Raw genomic sequence first — 23059 nt, forward strand, 5'->3', positions numbered from 1 at the left:
ATCAAAAATATAGTTAAGCTGAAAATATGTAACTAAGTAAGATACAATCTTGTAAATAAAACAATATTTCCCATATTATTTCAATGTATAAAAAGAATACAGTGTGAAGGGAGAGATTCATACAATATGAGTTCTTAATTACACTTTGAATATTGGAATGTTTTTTGTGACTAAAATTCCATTTTTTAAAAAGAAAAATGCGACTGAATTCCATCGCATATTTAGTTAAAACTACCATGTATATAATTTTTTTTGAAACTGCTTTTGGTTTTTATCATTTTTTCTTAGGCATAAATGTATTTAAAACTATGCACACGCACACACATAGACATGCATGAGTATTAATATAACCAAAATTGCTACAAATTAGCAAAATTAAAAAAATTGTCCATACTAAACCAAAAATTTACATGTCTTTTGTTTTTTGAACAAATTACAAAATGTCTAACATCAATAGTTTTTTCATCAGGATTACAACATGAAACCTAAAGAGCACAAGCCAAAAAGAGTGAAATCATAAATTATACACAAAATTTTTTGGTTATCTTATTGTATGTTTCCTGATTTATACTAAGTTTTGATAAGTCTTCTAAACTATTGGCGATAAAAATCTAGACAGTGTGTGTAGAAACCTTTTAAACCTTTAGAGATTTTTTTCTGACCGATATTCGAGATCCACAAGATCACTTTGTGTTTTGGCTTCATATAATCTTGTAAGGTTTGCGAAATATATGTTAGATCTTCCAAATGCATGACCTTCTTCGTTAACAAGTAACCGGATTCTTGACCCACTTCAAGGCTTAGATTCTATTAATACTGAACTCCTTGCTTGAAGTATGTAGCAATCAACTTAAAAGGTATCACTTGGTATAATCAAACGTGTTGAGTGTAAGATACACTAGGAAGATTCATCATGACAATCAAAAGGGTTAATATGACTTACACTTTGAGAAGCTCGTGCTCATCGAGTGTAACAAGCATAGAAACGATATTGGGCCACTTCTGTTCTCGAGTCTCATTTAACAGGGGGAGGGGAAATAAAAGAGATGAAAATATGAAAAAACCATGTTCCCGAGATTTTTTAAGGATAGAAGGGGAGGGGAAAGGAGGGAAAAGGGAAGAAAATTTGTACGTGTATTTATCCTCCAAAATCGGAGAGATTAGGAGAGAAAATTTTATCAATTACTAAATTACCCTCATATCTAATCCTTGTTATAAACACCATTAAAGGGTATAATGGTAAAATTGTTCCTTTCTTTTCTTTTCCTCCTAACTCGGAAACACATAAAATGCTTGATTTCTTCTCTTTTTCTTTACTTTTCATTAAACTCGGAAACACGAAAAAAAATCATATATTTTCCTTTTCTCTCTTACATTTTCCTTCCTCTCTCTCATTAAATGAGACTCGGGAACACGGTGCCCGGTGTGACTTACACTAAGAAATATTCTTGATCACTTGTGGCTAGTGTGAATGTTCAAAACTTTTTCTTAGTGAAATCTACCTATTTGACGAACATAGGATGAACTTATACAAACGTGTAAGATCACTAAGTTAATATTTTGATGTCTATCTATTACATTTTCATTAGGCTATGCGGTATGGTGATGATCCTCCTTTGGAGGATGATCCGTCACGTAGATCGGGGTGAGGATGGGGCATAGAGGATGGAGGTGAGGAAATGGGGGATGAACCTAATATGTATATATATAAGTTGTATGTATAGGTGTGTGAGAGAGGGGAGGACCGGCTCCATCGTCCGGAACTCGACGTTCAGGACGCCGGCTAGGGTGGGGTGGGGTGGGGGGGGGGGGGGGGGGGGGGGACGGCAGCGCCGGAGCAGGACGTGAGGGGGATGAACCCCATACCGTGCGGCCTTATTAAATAGTTAGACACATCTTTTGATTTTCTCAAAGGACTTTTAATAACTTGCCGTGCGAGAATGAGAAATTAATCATAGAGTTTGTAAAAACTCATCCCAGCTGAAAAGTAATTGACAAGTTTCGATATCACATGTCATATTAGGAAATATATACAATACAATCAAGAGTTTTATTTCTTAATTTATTCAATCATTAATGAAGGCAAAAGATTACAAATTTTATAATCAAAAGCTTAGTTGATATTTTGGTCTTTGATCAGGCAAGAAAACTCCAAAATGCTTCTCAGTCTCTTTTCCTGGTTTCAAGTTTTCATCAAACATTGCAAACAAATACGTCTCTATAGATCTTCCAGGTCTCGCAGGCGTCCCTGACGAACTTTTCACATGTGAAATCAAGTTTCTATAGTAAGTTCCCGCGTTTTCAGTTGTCGCTACATCTCCTTCGGCTGATGGCCATCCACTCTCCGACACAACGATCTCAACATTGCCTCCACCAAGACGCGATTGAGCCGCATAATGAGCATCATACATGGCGTCAAAAAGGTTAAAGTACGGTCGACCTTGATCGCTATAAGCGGGTGTTGATTTGGTAAATAATGCAAATGAGAGATCAGGCAACATAGGGGGACCAACATGAGCAAAGTAAGGGTAGATATTAGCAAGCATTGGTGAACCATTTTGGGCTAGAAATGTGATTATTGGTTTGATAAAACTCAACACATTGTCATCAAATACACCTTCACTAGGTGGATATGATTTTTTTAATAGGCCAGTGTAGGTTGCGGTCGAGACCTTGATATCTTCGTCGAGGCCCACGGCTCGAAGGGCGTTGTGAACATTGTTCATTGCCGGAAGCACAAAACTGGCGAACCCGCGAGTGTTATCGTTATTTGGATCGACTTCATTCCCCACAGCGATGTATCGAAAGTTGACATCAGGGTAACTTAAGACGTTGTCTCTAACCCAAGTGGTCGCGGCATTGGGATCGGTGAGGGACTCGAGAGAACCATTTGGGACGTCGAGAATGAGTTCTATATCGGTTTCCCCTAGGGCCCCAAGGGTAGCTGGATTCGGAGCATAGATTCGCATCCTGGTTATGCCGTTGGTTGTGTAAAGGTTCACCACATATTGTTGGGAGGGCAAGCTATTGCCGAATTCTCCATAGCACACACCAACGGATTGTGCATCTGTTTTGCAACAAGAATAAAATCATTAATATTTGGACATCAAAACATAAAAATCAGATAATCATACACATACACATAAGTTTATAGTAGGGAAGATGTATATGGATAGAGGGGGAGACCTGTGGAAACGAAAAAGCTTATGAGTATACCGAGTAGTAGGATAGTTGATGCCATAAGGTCTAGTTTATGAATTTTTTTTTGCATTAAGATTTAACCATATATATAGTGACGAGCTTGGGTGGTTATGGGATTTAAATAATACAAGTGTAAGATCATAATTTAAAATTGTTTATTTTCTGTAATTATTATGCATTCAACTACACGGATCTCTTCTTTATAGCATCCATTATCTTCACTGTTGATATTTCAATTTGATAACACGTTTGGCACTTAATACCAAGTCATATTAGAAAACGTTTTAAGTTTCAATACTAAAATAACTAATATACCAAAGAAAAATAAAAAATAAAAAAAAACCTAACCACCCCAACTCTTCCCCTTATTTTTCCGCGTTGTTCATCGATCCCACTTTTAAATATGGAGGGTCGGATTCAATACGTATAAAATTCACAGTAAAATTTACACTTTGAAACGAAAAAACAGAGAGGGCCAGAGATACCCCTAAGCCCTAACCCTAACTAAGATTCTCCCCATGCATGATGGTTCAACATGGGTTGTTTATATGTTTTGGGAAATTTATAGTTCATTACTTTTTTTTTTTTACCTAAATGGATAAATTGGTAATGTTGAAATATTTAACGTAAAAAATAGATGTTCATCCATTTCAAGTAGCAATCATATTACAACTAGCAAACACTTGAGTAAATATCGTAATTTTTAGAGATAAAAGGACCAAAGCAACAATATAGGTTTATCACGTAACCATCATGTCAGTGTAAGTTACTTTTAAGCCTGACAAACCGGGTAGGTTCGGGCGACGGGTTAAAATGGGTTTCAGTTAATACGCGTTATGAACAAAGTGAGTTCAGGTCAAAACACACCATCTCAAAAAAGATATCAATTTGGTTATGGACAAATGAAATAAGCCAAATGGAATTAGAATGAAACGAGTCGGTTAACAAAAAAAATATCAAAATAGGTCCATCCGCTATATTCAAACGTGTCTATGACAATGGTGTCTAGGGCAGCGTGGACGATAGGGCAGCGTGGACGACGACAATGGTGGCGGTGACCGGGTGGTGGTAGCGGTTGTCATGGTGACGTGGGTGGTGGAAGGCGATGGCAGCAATGGCGTGTCCACGGTATTGGTCGATTGGTCGAGTGGCGATGCCGAAGTCGATGGAGGTGCTATTGACAACAAGCATGCATGCATGTGGTATGGCCATTTGGACCGTCAACTAATTGAGTGAATTCAAATTGCTCGCGGTTAACTAACTTGAGACTATCCAAATATATAAACCCAACCGAGAATTATGATCAAATACAAAACACGTTTTGTGTATAAACTGTAAGTAGTGACGGACCTAGAAGAAAAATTTAGGGGTATCCCAATATTTTTTTTGCCTACGGCTATGAAAATTCGATGGCCCTATGTTACTAGAAAAATGGGCTGAATAAAAATATATTAAACTCTTATTATTAAGATTTAGAAATTATAATATGATTTTTTTTAGATAAGATATATGTGAAATTGCGTATGAATTGGGTATAGATACATGTATCGTGCCTTCAGGCGAGTGCTACGAGCTTCAGGCCTAAGTGAGGGTTTTTACTGGTTCGGATGAGAGTGTATCTTAATTTGGTGAATTCGGCAGTAGCCCATTTAAAGGATTCATTGGCTGTTCAAATGAATGATAAATGAAGGAAGTAAAAAAAATTAAAACAAATAAATAATTCGCTTATTTTAGAGATATGTTTTAGAAAATACCAAAGAATAATATGCATTAGAAGAATAAAAAACAACATATTTTTAAAAGTTAAAAATAAGTATTTGAACTACTTATTTTTTTATAAAAGAAAAATCATTTTGTAAGGAACTTTTTTAGAAAGCCTACGTTTATTAATAGATGTTTTATATGCTTTTCTTAAAAAATCTAAAAAATGTTTTAGTTTAGGAGTTAATTATCAAAATAGCCAAGAATTTCTTTGACTTACCAAAATGGCCATTTGATGCCTCCTTGGAGCAGGACATCACGGATTCAAATGTGCGGGATGCCTCTTTCAAGACCCCTCATGCGTCTTTAAATATGGAGGTGACACGTGTCTCAATGATTAGGTAGACTCATCCAATGCCTCAAGTAGACTCATCCAATGCCTCTAGGATGAGTTAAAATTTTATGTGGGACCTACCACCTACTTCATCTTCACCACCGCCACCACCACCACCACCACCACCCCCCCACCCCTATCCCCACCAACAATCTGTATTCCCGACAAAACCGACCCCAACGCACCCCCTCCGGTAACCACCTAACTCCGAGCACCCAACCCCCTACCGCTGCTGCTCTGGCCGTCCACCGAACTCTAAGCAACAAAACTACATCGTCAACATAAGCACAGTGATGGTGAGCATTAAACCGCCATCGAACCTGCAAAATGAACCGCCATCGATGGCGGGAAAATGATGATACGGCTCTGTTTCTTTCTCTCGATGTCGCTCTCTTCCCCATCAAACCGCCATCGAACCTGCAACACTAGAAGCAAGCTCTGATTCTTTCTCTCTCTGTTGCCAGAAAAATGAACCGACGACTCTGTTTCTTTCTCTTTCCGTTAGAAAAACGAACGGACAACGAGTCACTGTTGTCGGCGTTTTTAATCGGTCAACGAATGAACAGGGAGACATACCGTGAACTATAAGCATACGGCCTTGCATTTGATGACGAGCTTTGTACTAGTTAATAAAGTAGGTAAAAGAAATGGGTGACCTGATGAATTAAGAATATGCAGTGGCTTTAATGCAGGTTCGATGGTGACCTGATATGGGTGACCTGATGAATTAACAAATTCTGCATTTTTTTAGCTGGTGAATTTGTTAATTAAGAATATGCGGTGAGCATCAAATAGCTAAGAAAATGCAGAATATGAATAAGTAATAATTTGTTATTCTGAATGGATGATATGTGTGACCTGATGAACTAAGAATATGTGGTGGTGGTGGTGGTGGCGGTGGTGGTGGTGACGGTGGTGAAGATGAAGTTGTCACACCCCAACCGATGGCGGAAACATCGGGATGAGACGTACAAATTGCTCAAAACAACATAACACTAAATGTGACAATAATTTATTTAATTCATTTCATAAACTCTAAAGTGAAATACATAGTTCCAAACAAGACAACATATTGTTCAACAATAATTCAAATGTTATGTGGGTTTCTAGAGTTCATCCTAGCTTGATTCTTGAATCTTGTACTTTCAACCTGCAATATGTATTAAAATAATGTCAACAAAAGCATGTTGGCGAGTATACAAGTTTTCATACATAGCATATACATGTTTAAAATGTTTACTCAATTCCAAATGTGAAATACAATATCATGTTAACAGTATATACTCGAAACGATGTTACTCTATGTGTCCAAACCAAAGTTTAACGCAATTAAAGTGTACCCAAACGAGTTTGAGTAGGTTGACATAGTTTAACCTAACAATACCTGCTCATAGAACAGGAGGGGCGTTTCTCAACCTATAGCGCTACCATTGTTAGGGGAGGCTTGTACGAAGTTAATGAACACATAGTCATTAGGTGTTTACAGTAGCATAACATGTCTAACATGAATAGAGTGTGTCACATAGAATATGGAATGAGTGTGCATAAAATGTTTAATGTGTTGTGATGTTTGATATGTAATACATATTGCACCCAAAAGTGTAAAACGAAAATGGGTCATGTATACTCACCTTGGAGTGCGTTGCGTATTTCTTGGAAAGAGAATATGAGGATTGTTCCAAGTGTCGTTGCACAAGAGATTTACCCTATTAATTTTGAGTATTTGTTAAATATTGGGAATTTAGGGTTTATTTAAATAACAAGGCATGAAATAATACCAACATTCTTAAATAATAATCATATGTTTCATATTTTTATATTTAAAAATATATGACAAATATATGAGTAAAATAAATATTGATTTTATATATATATTGTTATGATAATGTTACTGATTTTACCAAAATATTGTAAATATTACTACTAAAATGTTAGATTATATAAATAATGATTCCTAATTAGTATGTATTTAAAATGAAAATTCTGATATATATATATAGATATTATAAATTAATAATCTTGAATAATAAATCTAATTATATAAAATAACAATTCTAATCTAAATAAATAATAAGTCTATTTACAAAAATTCTGATTAGATAAAATAAAATAATAAATCTGAAAATAAATTCTGATTTAAATATTACTTCTGAAATATAATTTCTGATTTAAAAATAACAAATCTGATTTTATATAAAACAATAATTCTGATTAATATTTATAAAATGCTAATTTTGATTTAAACAATATATTAAATCTGAAAATAAAAATAATAAATCTGTTTTAACTATAATAATAAAATAATAGTTATAAATCTGATTAGATATAATATTAATAATTAAATAAATCTGTTTTAATATTAATAATGATATTAATAAATCTGATTTTATATAAAGTAAAAATTCTGATTTCTATAAAAAAATTCTGAACAATAATTCAGATTAAAAATATAATAATAAGTCTGGTTATTTAAATCTGTTTATTAAACCTGTTTAAATAATATTAATAATAATAATTATATCTGAATTATAATAATAATAATAATAATAATAATAATAATAATAATAATAATAATAATATTAACAATAAAACTGGAAAATAAAAATAAATAAAAAAAGGAAACTGGATCGAAGACTTGTACCGGACGGGGTCATCGACTCATCGGAGACGGCAGACGACGGCGAATGGTGGTGGTGCGGCGGTGGTTCCGGCTAGGAGTGGTGGTCGAACCCCGGCGGAGATGCGAGACTCCGGCCGACGAAGATGGTTTCGGGAATCGGTTCGATATTTATAGGAGCCGGAAGGGGGGTGGCTGTGAACGAAGGTGATGAAGGACTAGGTGGTGGTGGTTTCCGGTGGTGAGGGAGCCGGGTATTTATATAGGGGTGTTGGGTCAGTCGGTTTTAGGAAAGGGTCGGTTAACAAGGTAACCGAGGTATGTTTGGTAACCGGAATTTGGTAAGTTGGATGTCTGGCCGGAATTGAGCCAATCAACGAAGAAGAAAATGGAAAGGTTGACCGGAACATAATGGAAGAAGAAGCCTGTTACGCGGTTTGATTTGAATTCGGTTTAACCGAATGAGTGCTTAAAACGAATTTGTTTCCTGATTCGTTTGGATGTGGCATTCCCGGCCGAGTGATTGTGATGTTGTTTGTTAAGCATAAGGTCTCCGGTTCGAATCCCGTCTCGCGCATAAGACCCATTTTTTTGCTAACTGTTAGACTAACTAACTGGGTTAGTCACTAACTGAGTTTTCTGACTCAGTTAGTGCTGCCCTTTAATATACTTAACCTGGTTAGCTGATTTAACCAGGATTTAGCTAACCAGGTTAGTCTAACTAACCAAAATCATCAAAAATCAAAAAAACTTAGTTTTAAATGCTTATTTATTTAATTTTAATTATTAATTTACTTATTTAAAATATTAATAACATAATATAAAAATTATTTTAACCCAAATTTTGATATTTCAACCGAATTAACGTACGAATTCCCAATTTTCGTACGGTTTAGGGTAATTTCTTGGCAACGATGAATTTAAGAGCTGGGATTTAGATGGAATTTCACTGTTTTTACGTGCTTAACATAGTTTCAACGTGTTTCAACGTGTAATAACATAACATAGCATATAAACACAAATATGAACCAAATCATGCACTTTTCATTAGGATTCAAGTCTCGGAATGAAATTTGGGAATAAACGAGAGTACAATTGTCTAAAATAGGAAAGTACAAGTCAACAAGCTATAAATAGAAAGTTCAAAAACGCGAGGCGTTACAGTCTCCCCTACTTTAGGAGATTTCGTCCTCGAAATCAAGATGAAACTTTTGAAAAGATTATATCTAAAGGTTTATAAAATGAGACTTTGATCATAATGTTTGTTTAGGAAAAACTTGTTTTCATGAATGCACCAGGTAGCTCCTTGTTTCACATAGAATTTCACATAGTATAACATGAATAAAATGACATGAAATTTTTCACATAGGATAACATGTATAATGAAAGCATAATAAATTTAATTTGTTCACGAGAGAGTATCATTAATTGTTTTAGGTTACGACAATAGTGTAAATTGTGACTTTCTAGCTAGAAATGAATGAAACGCTCAAACGTAAAACACATAATAATTGAGATAACATAAAAAGAGATTTAACGTAAAATATGGATTGTCACGGAACGTAACATACGACACTTCCAAAGTGAATCGAAGACCTTCTCGAATTAAGGAAACGTGCTTTGGCCTAATAGGTATTAGTACTCTCATCGATGGTCCCCAGGTAGGCAACGGGTCCTTAATGGATTTATACGAATGCCAAACCTAGACAGGACGTCCCGACTACCGGTACCTAACCCTTCCAGTTACTACACATCCTTAATCGATTGGGAAATCGAAACTTTGGCGAGAGTGAAAATCGAGGAGTGGGACTAGTTAAACAAGATGCGAGTATCACCTCTAACTTGATAACATCGTACCCTAATGTGGTTGGTACTTATCCTAAGATAAGGGTCCACTAGAATATGAAATGGAAAACTCCCATCAAGGTTTAGATATCACTCCTAACTTGAGGGTAGATTTCGTGCAAAAATCAAAGTATAGCTGAGTGAAAATCATCACCAAGTGTGGGAATCACCCTGTCTTGATGAATCATTTCGATTGTATTGTAAGAGTGTCTTCAAAGTCTCCAAGTGTGTATTGTGTTAGCCTTAGGAAAGGCATGTATATTAAGAGTCCAAAAGAAAGTAGAGGGAAGCAAAGAAGATGGAAAGGAAGTTGTTTTAAGCAACACATAGTGAATAAGCTCCTAAACTATAGACTAGGCAAGGCATTCCTAATTCCCTATAGTTATGGCTCTGATACCAATCTGGTATCAGAGTACTCCTACTATAGACTAGGGACAAGTAAGGCAATCCTACCTAATTCCCTATAGTTATGGCTCTGATACCAATCGGTATCAGAGCAACATAACACTAAATGTGACAATAATTTATTTAATTCATTTCATAAACTCTAAAGTGAAATACATAGTTCCAAACAAGACAACATAATGTTCAACAATAATTCAAATGTTATGTGGGTTTCTAGAGTTCATCCTAGCTTGATTCTTGAATCTTGTACTTTCAACCTGCAATATGTATTAAAATAATGTCAACAAAAGCATGTTGGCGAGTATACAAGTTTTCATACATAGCATATACATGTTTAAAATGTTTACTCAATTCCAAATGTGAAATACAATATCATGTTAACAGTATATACTCGAAACGATGTTACTCTATGTGTCCAAACCAAAGTTTAACGCAATTAAAGTGTACCCAAACGAGTTTGAGTAGGTTGACATAGTTTAACCTAACAATACCTGCTCATAGAACAGGAGGGGCGTTTCTCAACCTATAGCGCTACCATTGTTAGGGGAGGCTTGTACGAAGTTAATGAACACATAGTCATTAGGTGTTTACAGTAGCATAACATGTCTAACATGAATAGAGTGTGTCACATAGAATATGGAATGAGTGTGCATAAAATGTTTAATGTGTTGTGATGTTTGATATGTAATACATATTGCACCCAAAAGTGTAAAACGAAAATGGGTCATGTATACTCACCTTGGAGTGCGTTGCGTATTTCTTGGAAAGAGAATATGAGGATTGTTCCAAGTGTCGTTGCACAAGAGATTTACCCTATTAATTTTGAGTATTTGTTAAATATTGGGAATTTAGGGTTTATTTAAATAACAAGGCATGAAATAATACCAACATTCTTAAATAATAATCATATGTTTCATATTTTTATATTTAAAAATATATGACAAATATATGAGTAAAATAAATATTGATTTTATATATATATTGTTATGATAATGTTACTGATTTTACCAAAATATTGTAAATATTACTACTAAAATGTTAGATTATATAAATAATGATTCCTAATTAGTATGTATTTAAAATGAAAATTCTGATATATATATAGATATTATAAATTAATAATCTTGAATAATAAATCTAATTATATAAAATAACAATTCTAATCTAAATAAATAATAAGTCTATTTACAAAAATTCTGATTAGATAAAATAAAATAATAAATCTGAAAATAAATTCTGATTTAAATATTACTTCTGAAATATAATTTCTGATTTAAAAATAACAAATCTGATTTTATATAAAACAATAATTCTGATTAATATTTATAAAATGCTAATTTTGATTTAAACAATATATTAAATCTGAAAATAAAAATAATAAATCTGTTTTAACTATAATAATAAAATAATAGTTATAAATCTGATTAGATATAATATTAATAATTAAATAAATCTGTTTTAATATTAATAATGATATTAATAAATCTGATTTTATATAAAGTAAAAATTCTGATTTCTATAAAAAAATTCTGAACAATAATTCAGATTAAAAATATAATAATAAGTCTGGTTATTTAAATCTGTTTATTAAACCTGTTTAAATAATATTAATAATAATAATTATATCTGAATTATAATAATAATAATAATAATAATAATAATAATAATATTAACAATAAAACTGGAAAATAAAAATAAATAAAAAAAAGGAAACTGGATCGAAGACTTGTACCGGACGGGGTCATCGACTCATCGGAGACGGCAGACGACGGCGAATGGTGGTGGTGCGGCGGTGGTTCCGGCTAGGAGTGGTGGTCGAACCCCGGCGGAGATGCTGTAGTGACAAGTGAGTATACAAATTGCAATCGTTGCTTTATTCAATGACTAACCGGCCTTAAATAGCCAAACAAGAACAACGGTCACCTGAACTTTAGGGAGACCTAATCCTCCGGCGACCTAGAATACAACTCGCTAACAACCCTAACGTTCAAAAAGACCAAGTAAAACAGAGACTCAAACAACTTTGGGCTACCGATTTATAAGCTATCAGGCCCAGAACAGACTCATGGACTAACAAAGCCCTTATTATTATTAAAACACAAACCCAACCCAATAATTCCTCCCCTTAAACAAGAACACCTGAAGTGTCTTGTTTAACTTCAGCAACTCCAATAGCTTCACGGATGTTCACAAAGCTTTCTTCTTTCAGAGGTTTCGTCATGCCATCTGCCAGTTGCTCATTTGTACCGCAAAATACCATGTTGATAGTTTCTTTGTTGACCAATTCTCTTAGGTAATGGTACCTTACATCGATGTGTTTGGATCTGCGGTGCATGACTGGGTTCTTCGACAACTTGATTGTTGATGTGTTGTCACAGAATATTGTTACAGCTGCTGTCAGCTTTTCTTCCATGTCTTCCAGTAAGCCTTTGACCCATACGCAATGACACGCACACGCTGCAGCTGCGACATATTCTGCCTCCGTGGATGAAAGTGTCACAATGTCTTGTTTCCTTGAACTCCAGCAAATAGCTGCACTGCTCAACAAGCACACATAACCAGAGGTACACCTGCGATCTTCTCTATCCCGTGCATAGTCACTGTCTGTGTATACCTTGAGCTCGCCTTCTGTTCCCTTTACAAACTTCAAGCCATAATTGTATGTTCCTTTAACATACCTGAGTACTCTTTTTGCAGCAAGCAAGTGATCCTCCTTTGGATTTTTCATGAATCTGGAGATTAAGCTAACAGCATACATCAGGTCCGGTCTTGTGACAGTCAAGTACATTAGACTGCCAACAAGACTCTTGTATAACAAACTGTCCACCTCCTCCCCTACTCCTGCTTTGGTTAGAACAGTTCCAGGTACAATTGGCACTTTGACAGGATTGGACTCCCACATGTGAAATCGCTCCAAGACACTTTTTGCATACTGACTTTGGCACATTGTTATGGATTCACTGTTCTGACAAATTTCTACACCCAAGAAGTACTTCATCTGGCCTAAGTCAGTCATATCGAACTCCTTTTTCATTGAATTCTTGAAGCCTTCACACAACATCTTGTCACTTCCGGCATAAATAAGGTCATCTACATATAGACTCACAATTAGTATTTTGTTCCATATTCTTTTGATGAACAAGGTGTGATCGTATTCACTTCTTTTGAACCCTTCCCTCTTGAAATACATCTCTATGCGGTTGAACCAGGCCCTAGGGGCTTGTTTTAACCCATAGAGTGCCTTCTTTAGCCGGTACACTTTGGTCTCTTCTCCTGATTTAATGAATCCCTGGGGCTGTTCCACAAACACAGTTTCTTTGAGTTCTCCATTTAAGAATGCACTTTTTACATCGAGTTGAAACACCGTCCAGTTTCTCTTGGCTGCCACTGCAAGAAGTGTTCGAATCGTATCCCAACGAGCTACTGGAGCAAATACCTCGTTGTAGTCCACACCCTTTTTCTGAGCATAACCTTTTACCACCAGTCTAGCCTTGTACTTCTCCACTTCTCCCTTTTCATTTAACTTAGTCTTGAACAACCATTTAACTCCAATAGGCTTAACTCCTGCGGGTGCCTCCATCAACTCCCATGTATTGTTATGCTCAATGGCAGTCATTTCAGACTCCATTGCTTTGACCCACTTATCTTCCTTCCTTGCCTCTTCGTATGTTGATGGATCATCCAGTGAACTGAACATGGCAAACCCTGCCTCATCTTCTACTTCAGTGTCCCCGGTACAATAGTCTACCATCCACCCAGGGGGTCTTCGTAGTCTTGTCTGAGCTCTGGGTTCCACAGGTTGTTGTTCCTGTGTTACCTGAGCACCAGATTGAGCTGCACTGGGTGGTGTGATAGGTACACTAGGGTTTGATGCTGCTGGTGTGGACTGATCTGCCCCTGCACTTGTTTCAGCCCCTGTTTCAGCCCCTTCACTTGTTACTGGAGTGTTCCCTGCTTCTAAGACCTCATTGCTGATTCTTGGGCTCGTAAACTCATCATCTTCAATTATCAGTTCCTCAACCTCCACTGTATTCCAGTCCCATTTCCCTTCTTCATCAAACGTCACATCCCTGCTGATAACTATCTTTCCAGCAACAGGATCGTATAGTCGATACGCCTTAGACTCCATACTAACCCCAAGGAAAATACACTTGTGACTTCTATCATCAAGTTTGGTCCTTAGCTGCACTGGTATGTGGGCATAACCAATGGAACCAAAGACACGGAAGTGATCCACCTTCGGCTTAACACCAGACCAATACTCTTCAGGGACTTTGCTGTCTAGACTTCTACTAATGCACCTATTCAACACATGACACGCCCAGTTTGCTGCTTCAGGCCAGAAATATTTTGGCATGCCCTTGTCTGCAAGTAGGCATCTTACCATGTTCATTAGTGTTCTGTTCCTTCTCTCAGCCACTCCGTTTTGCTGAGGAGTGTAGGATGCTGTTAATTGACGCTTGATTCCAACCTGTTCACAGTAGTCTTTGAATTCTTGTGAGGTAAACTCACCTCCTCTATCACTTCTTAGGCATCTGATCTTTTTACCTGCTTCATTTTCTACCAGAACTTTGAACCGTTTAAAACATTCAAATGCCTCCCCCTTGTTTGATAACATATAGATCCAGGTTTTTCTTGTAAAGTCATCTATAAAAACCAAGACGTACCGTTTGTTACTCTTTGAAGCAGGTCTGATGGGACCACAGATGTCAGTGTGTACAAGCTGCAACTTGTCTGTTGCATGCCACCTGCTGCTCTTAGGTATGGCATCTCTTTGTTGTTTACCTATGGCACAAACTTCACACACTCTAGTTCTTTCCACCACCTTAGGTAGCCCTTCTACCATCTTCTTATATTGCATTGACCTAAGGGCTCGGTAGTTCACATGAGCAAACCTTCTATGCCATATTTGAGTGTCTTGGTCATCTTTCACTTGCAAGCATTCATCTTTCACACGAGGGTATGCGGCTGGAATTAGGTTTGGTGTGCCATAAATGGGGAACATTCGGTTCTTGGTCATAGTAGAGGTGAATATTAGTCCACCTTCAGGATGATACGCTTTGCAAACACCTTCTTTAATAATGAATGTAATACTCTTATCTTGCAATTGACCTACACTTATCAAGTTGGATGTCAATTCAGGAACATAGTATACATTAGTTATTACCTGAGTGAGACCATCCACTGTCATTCTGATGTCTCCCATTCCTTTAATCTCTAATCTCTTGTCATTACCCAACTTGACAGTGTGAGTGAAATCTCTGTTGAGACGTGTGAACCAGCGCGTGCTTCCTGTCATGTGATTAGAACATGCAGAGTCAAGAAACCACAAGCTTTCTCTTCCTACTTTCACGCCTTCAGTGGTTGCCATTAACACATTTTCTTCATTCTTGTACCTTTCCAATTCCACAGTTGCCATCAAGAGCAATTCCTCACTCTCGTCAAATTCAGCATAGTTTACAGCCCTTTCATCATTGGGGCATTCATATTGGAAATGCCCCAATTTGTGGCATTTGTAACATTCAACAGTGGATTTGTCAAATGAGCCACGCCCACGACCACGTCCCCTTCCTCTATGGTTAGTGGACCTTCCTCTACCACGGCCACGACCATAAGATTGTTCTTGTTCGACTTTTAGGACTTGCTCCTCTGTGGAACTTCGAACAAGTTTTTGCTCATGAACGAGCAAACAACTTTGCAGTTCATCCACAGAGAGGGAATCCAGATCTTTGGATTCTTCAATAGTGCAAACAACAAAATTGAAATTAGTAGTCATGGTGCGTAGTACCTTTTCAACAATCTTAATATCTGGCATATCCTCTCCACAATTTCTCATGTCGTTTGCCGTCACCATGACCCTTCCAAGGTAGCTAGTAACAGTTTCCCCGGTCTTCATCTCTAGCATTTCAAATTCTCTTCTTAGGCGTTGTAATTGGGCCCGCTTGACACGAGCACTGCCTTGATACTTAATCTTCATGGCGTCCCAAATTTGTTTCGCCGTTTCCTTCTGCGAAATTGTCTTCAGAATTGCCTTATCAATTGACTGGAACAAATAATTTCTAACCTTTAAGTCCTTCAATTTGTTCTCTTCATAGTTCTTTCTTTGAGTCGGCGTCGCCTGCTCTCCTTCTTTGATTACAGCATACCCTTGATCCACCACACTCCAGAACTCTCCGTCAAACTTTGGTATGCTCGTGTTATGAAACTGTCCTGTTTCATCAGCCATTGCAGCGACTTCTTCCTCTTGCTCTCAACACTCTTTAAGGATCTCACGAAGCTCTGATACCACTTGTAGTGACAAGTGAGTATACAAATTGCAATCGTTGCTTTATTCAATGACTAACCGGCCTTAAATAGCCAAACAAGAACAACGGTCACCTGAACTTTAGGGAGACCTAATCCTCCGGCGACCTAGAATACAACTCGCTAACAACCCTAACGTTCAAAAGGACCAAGTAAAACAGAGACTCAAACAACTTTGGGCTACCGATTTATAAGCTATCAGGCCCAGAACAGACTCATGGACTAACAAAGCCCTTATTATTATTAAAACACAAACCCAACCCAATAGATGCGAGACTCCGGCCGACGAAGATGGTTTCGGGAATCGGTTCGGTATTTATAGGAGCCGGAAGGGGGGTGGCTGTGAACGAAGGTGATGAAGGACTAGGTGGTGGTGGTTTCCGGTGGTGAGGGAGCCGGGTATTTATATAGGGGTGTTGGGTCAGTCGGTTTTAGGAAAGGGTCGGTTAACAAGGTAACCGAGGTATGTTTGGTAACCGGAATTTGGTAAGTTGGATGTCTGGCCGGAATTGAGCCAATCAACGAAGAAGAAAATGGAAAGGTTGACCGGAACATAATGGAAGAAGAAGCCTGTTACGCGGTTTGATTTGAATTCGGTTTAACCGAATGAGTGCTTAAAACGAATTTGTTTCCTGATTCGTTTGGATGTGGCATTCCCGGCCGAGTGATTGTGATGTTGTTTGTTAAGCATAAGGTCTCCGGTTCGAATCCCGTCTCGCGCATAAAACCCATTTTTTTGCTAACTGTTAGACTAACTAACTGGGTTAGTCACTAACTGAGTTTTCTGACTCAGTTAGTGCTGCCCTTTAATATACTTAACCTGGTTAGCTGATTTAACCAGGATTTAGCTAACCAGGTTAGTCTAACTAACCAAAATCATCAAAAATCAAAAAAACTTAGTTTTAAATGCTTATTTATTTAATTTTAATTATTAATTTACTTATTTAAAATATTAATAACATAATATAAAAATTATTTTAACCCAAATTTTGATATTTCAACCGAATTAACGTACGAATTCCCAATTTTCGTACGGTTTAGGGTAATTTCTTGGCAACGATGAATTTAAGAGCTGGGATTTAGATGGAATTTCACTGTTTTTACGTGCTTAACATAGTTTCAACGTGTTTCAACGTGTAATAACATAACATAGCATATAAACACAAATATGAACCAAATCATGCACTTTTCATTAGGATTCAAGTCTCGGAATGAAATTTGGGAATAAACGAGAGTACAATTGTCTAAAATAGGAAAGTACAAGTCAACAAGCTATAAATAGAAAGTTCAAAAACGCGAGGCGTTACAGTCTCCCCTACTTTAGGAGATTTCGTCCTCGAAATCAAGATGAAACTTTTGAAAAGATTATATCTAAAGGTTTATAAAATGAGACTTTGATCATAATGTTTGTTTAGGAAAAACTTGTTTTCATGAATGCACCAGGTAGCACCTTGTTTCACATAGAATTTCACATAGTATAACATGAATAAAATGACATGAAATTTTTCACATAGGATAACATGTATAATGAAAGCATAATAAATTTAATTTGTTCACGAGAGAGTATCATTAATTGTTTTAGGTTACGACAATAGTGTAAATTGTGACTTTCTAGCTAGAAATGAATGAAACGCTCAAACGTAAAACACATAATAATTGAGATAACATAAAAAGAGATTTAACGTAAAATATGGATTGTCACGGAACGTAACATACGACACTTCCAAAGTGAATCGAAGACCTTCTCGAATTAAGGAAACGTGCTTTGGCCTAATAGGTATTAGTACTCTCATCGATGGTCCCCAGGTAGGCAACGGGTCCTTAATGGATTTATACGAATGCCAAACCTAGACAGGACGTCCCGACTACCGGTACCTAACCCTTCCAGTTACTACACATCCTTAATCGATTGGGAAATCGAAACTTTGGCGAGAGTGAAAATCGAGGAGTGGGACTAGTTAAACAAGATGCGAGTATCACCTCTAACTTGATAACATCGTACCCTAATGTGGTTGGTACTTATCCTAAGATAAGGGTCCACTAGAATATGAAATGGAAAACTCCCATCAAGGTTTAGATATCACTCCTAACTTAAGGGTAGATTTCGTGCAAAAATCAAAGTATAGCTGAGTGAAAATCATCACCAAGTGTGGGAATCACCCTGTCTTGATGAATCATTTCGATTGTATTGTAAGAGTGTCTTCAAAGCCTCCAAGTGTGTATTGTGTTAGCCTTAGGAAAGGCATGTATATTAAGAGTCCAAAAGAAAGTAGAGGGAAGCAAAGAAGATGGAAAGGAAGTTGTTTTAAGCAACACATAGTGAATAAGCTCCTAAACTATATACTAGGCAAGGCATTCCTAATTCCCTATAGTTATGGCTCTGATACCAATCTGGTATCAGAGTACTCCTACTATAGACTAGGGACAAGTAAGGCAATCCTACCTAATTCCCTATAGTTATGGCTCTGATACCAATCGGTATCAGAGCAACATAACACTAAATGTGACAATAATTTATTTAATTCATTTCATAAACTCTAAAGTGAAATACATAGTTCCAAACAAGACAACATAATGTTCAACAATAATTCAAATGTTATGTGGGTTTCTAGAGTTCATCCTAGCTTGATTCTTGAATCTTGTACTTTCAACCTGCAATATGTATTAAAATAATGTCAACAAAAGCATGTTGGCGAGTATACAAGTTTTCATACATAGCATATACATGTTTAAAATGTTTACTCAATTCCAAATGTGAAATACAATATCATGTTAACAGTATATACTCGAAACGATGTTACTCTATGTGTCCAAACCAAAGTTTAACGCAATTAAAGTGTACCCAAACGAGTTTGAGTAGGTTGACATAGTTTAACCTAACAATACCTGCTCATAGAACAGGAGGGGCGTTTCTCAACCTATAGCGCTACCATTGTTAGGGGAGGCTTGTACGAAGTTAATGAACACATAGTCATTAGGTGTTTACAGTAGCATAACATGTCTAACATGAATAGAGTGTGTCACATAGAATATGGAATGAGTGTGCATAAAATGTTTAATGTGTTGTGATGTTTGATATGTAATACATATTGCACCCAAAAGTGTAAAACGAAAATGGGTCATGTTACTCACCTTGGAGTGCGTTGCGTATTTCTTGGAAAGAGAATATGAGGATTGTTCCAAGTGTCGTTGCACAAGAGATTTACCCTATTAATTTTGAGTATTTGTTAAATATTGGGAATTTAGGGTTTATTTAAATAACAAGGCATGAAATAATACCAACATTCTTAAATAATAATCATATGTTTCATATTTTTATATTTAAAAATATATGACAAATATATGAGTAAAATAAATATTGATTTTATATATATATATTGTTATGATAATGTTACTGATTTTACCAAAATATTGTAAATATTACTACTAAAATGTTAGATTATATAAATAATGATTCCTAATTAGTATGTATTTAAAATGAAAATTCTGATATATATATATAGATATTATAAATTAATAATCTTGAATAATAAATCTAATTATATAAAATAACAATTCTAATCTAAATAAATAATAAGTCTATTTACAAAAATTCTGATTAGATAAAATAAAATAATAAATCTGAAAATAAATTCTGATTTAAATATTACTTCTGAAATATAATTTCTGATTTAAAAATAACAAATCTGATTTTATATAAAACAATAATTCTGATTAATATTTATAAAATGCTAATTTTGATTTAAACAATATATTAAATCTGAAAATAAAAATAATAAATCTGTTTTAACTATAATAATAAAATAATAGTTATAAATCTGATTAGATATAATATTAATAATTAAATAAATCTGTTTTAATATTAATAATGATATTAATAAATCTGATTTTATATAAAGTAAAAATTCTGATTTCTATAAAAAAATTCTGAACAATAATTCAGATTAAAAATATAATAATAAGTCTGGTTATTTAAATCTGTTTATTAAACCTGTTTAAATAATATTAATAATAATAATTATATCTGAATTATAATAATAATAATAATAATAATAATAATAATAATAATAATAATAATAATAATAATAATAATATTAACAATAAAACTGGAAAATAAAAATAAACAAAAAAAAAGGAAACTGGATCAAAGACTTGTACCGGACGGGGTCATCGACTCATCGGAGACGGCAGACGACGGCGAATGGTGGTGGTGCGGCGGTGGTTCCGGCTAGGAGTGGTGGTCGAACCCCGGCGGAGATGCGAGACTCCGGCCGACGAAGATGGTTTCGGGAATCGGTTCGGTATTTATAGGAGTCGGAAGGGGGGTGGCTGTGAACGAAGGTGATGAAGGACTAGGTGGTGGTGGTTTCCGGTGGTGAGGGAGCCGGGTATTTATATAGGGGTGTTGGGTTAGTCGGTTTTAGGAAAGGGTCGGTTAACAAGGTAACCGAGGTATGTTTGGTAACCGGAATTTGGTAAGTTGGATGTCTGGCTGGAATTGAGCCAATCAACGAAGAAGAAAATGGAAAGGTTGACCGGAACATAATGGAAGAAGAAGCCTGTTACGCGGTTTGATTTGAATTCGGTTTAACCGAATGCGTGCTTAAAACGAATTTGTTTCCTGATTCGTTTGGATGTGGCATTCCCGGCCGAGTGATTGTGATGTTGTTTGTTAAGCATAAGGTCTCCGGTTCGAATCCCGTCTCGCGCATAAAACCCATTTTTTTGCTAACTGTTAGACTAACTAACTGGGTTAGTCACTAACTGAGTTTTCTGACTCAGTTAGTGCTGCCCTTTAATATACTTAACCTGGTTAGCTGATTTAACCAGGATTTAGCTAACCAGGTTAGTCTAACTAACCAAAATCATCAAAAATCAAAAAAACTTAGTTTTAAATGCTTATTTATTTAATTTTAATTATTAATTTACTTATTTAAAATATTAATAACATAATATAAAAATTATTTTAACCCAATGTTTGATATTTCAACCGAATTAACGTACGAATTCCCAATTTTCGTACGGTTTAGGGTAATTTCTTGGCAACGATGAATTTAAGAGCTGGGATTTAGATGGAATTTCACTGTTTTTACGTGCTTAACATAGTTTCAACGTGTTTCAACGTGTAATAACATAACATAGCATATAAACACAAATATGAACCAAATCATGCACTTTTCATTAGGATTCAAGTCTCGGAATGAAATTTGGGAATAAACGAGAGTACAATTGTCTAAAATAGGAAAGTACAAGTCAACAAGCTATAAATAGAAAGTTCAAAAACGCGAGGCGTTACAGAAGTGGGTGGTAGGTCCCACATAAAATTTTAACTCATGCCTGAGGCATTGGATGAGACTGCTTGAGGCATTGGATGAGTCTGCTGAGGCATTGGAATAGTCTGCCTGAGGCATTGGAGAGGAGTCTACCTAATCATTGAGACACGTGTCACTTCCATATTTAAAGACGCACGAGGGGTCTTGAAAGAGGTATCCCGCACATTTGAATCCGTGATGCCCTGCTCCAAGGAGGCATCAAATGGCCATTTTGGTAAGTCAAAGAAATTCTTGGCTATTTTGGTAATTTTCTCTTAGGGGCTGTTTGATAGCCTCTGAATGGTCATTAAGAAACTACCTCTTAATGAAACCATTAAGAATTTACCAATGAGAAGGTAGAAGAATGTGACATGTGATGATTTATCATTCAGTGATTACCTCTTAACCATTCATACTTGAGGTTACCTCTTATTTATTCAGAGGTTTTAAACCATTAAGAGGTAACATCTGAGTGGCTATTAAAAGGCTAATTCAAGTTTGACTATATGTAAGTTCTGAGTACCTTTCTCCTTTTTCATTCATATTCCCGAGATGCTCATATTTAATATTAAGATAAACTATAACTTCATCTTCTTCAAAGCCGTTAAAAGTTTCCGTTCACCGGAAAATTTCCTTTTGCCAACTACAAATTTCATTTCATCTTATTTTTACCTACACTTAGAGAGAGGTATCCTAACATTTGCTTAAGGATATTCACGATAAATAAAAAGGAGACTAAAAATTATTTTATACTTCTCGAGGAAAGTTGAGGGTATCCCGTGCAACCCCTCAATCCACACCTAGATCCGCCCCTGACTGTAAGAAAAACCATTTAAAAAGTGTCACGTGACATCCAACCAATTATAGCTAAATGATAAAATTATATCCTAAATAATATCAAGAGTAAATTACGTTTTTGATCCCTGTGGTTATATCACTTTTACTATATTAGCCCAAAATAAGAATTTTTAACATATCTGCCCCCATGGTCTCTATAACTAACCATTTTGGCCCCTAAGTCTAGAGATCATGGGGGCCAAAATGGTTAGTTATAGAGACCATGGGGGGCCAAAATGTTAGACTTAGGGGTCAAAATGGTTAGTTATAGAGACTATGGGGGCAGATATGTTAAAAATTTTATTTTGGGCTAATATAGTAAAAGTGATGTAACCATAGTGGCCAAAAACGTAATTTACTCTAATATCAATTATATTGAATTCCCTATAAATATGCTAACAAACAATTAATTCTTTATTTGGATTTTCCTTTTTTTTCAATGTG

General features: G+C 35.8%; 1 protein-coding gene and 1 long non-coding RNA gene across 2 annotated transcripts; both read right to left on the minus strand.

Annotated features, from left to right (window-relative positions):
* Positions 1-2105: 2105 nt before the first annotated feature.
* Positions 2106-5266, minus strand: LOC110888598 (glucan endo-1,3-beta-glucosidase). Its single transcript, XM_022136119.2, has 3 exons — positions 5179-5266; positions 3187-3246; positions 2106-3067 (listed from the first exon to the last, which is right to left on the minus strand). Exons 1-3 carry the CDS (start codon positions 5192-5194, stop codon positions 2106-2108), a joined length of 1038 nt encoding a protein of 345 aa, XP_021991811.2. The 5' UTR covers positions 5195-5266.
* Positions 5267-6296: 1030 nt separating this feature from the next.
* On the minus strand, positions 6297-7020 carry LOC110887205. Its single transcript, XR_002563142.2, has 2 exons — positions 6928-7020; positions 6297-6446 (listed from the first exon to the last, which is right to left on the minus strand). It is a non-coding gene; the product is annotated as an uncharacterized LOC110887205 (long non-coding RNA).
* Positions 7021-23059: the final 16039 nt, after the last annotated feature.

Source organism: Helianthus annuus, chromosome 11 (assembly GCF_002127325.2).
Source record: "Helianthus annuus cultivar XRQ/B chromosome 11, HanXRQr2.0-SUNRISE, whole genome shotgun sequence".
Taxonomy (NCBI): domain Eukaryota; kingdom Viridiplantae; phylum Streptophyta; class Magnoliopsida; order Asterales; family Asteraceae; genus Helianthus; species Helianthus annuus.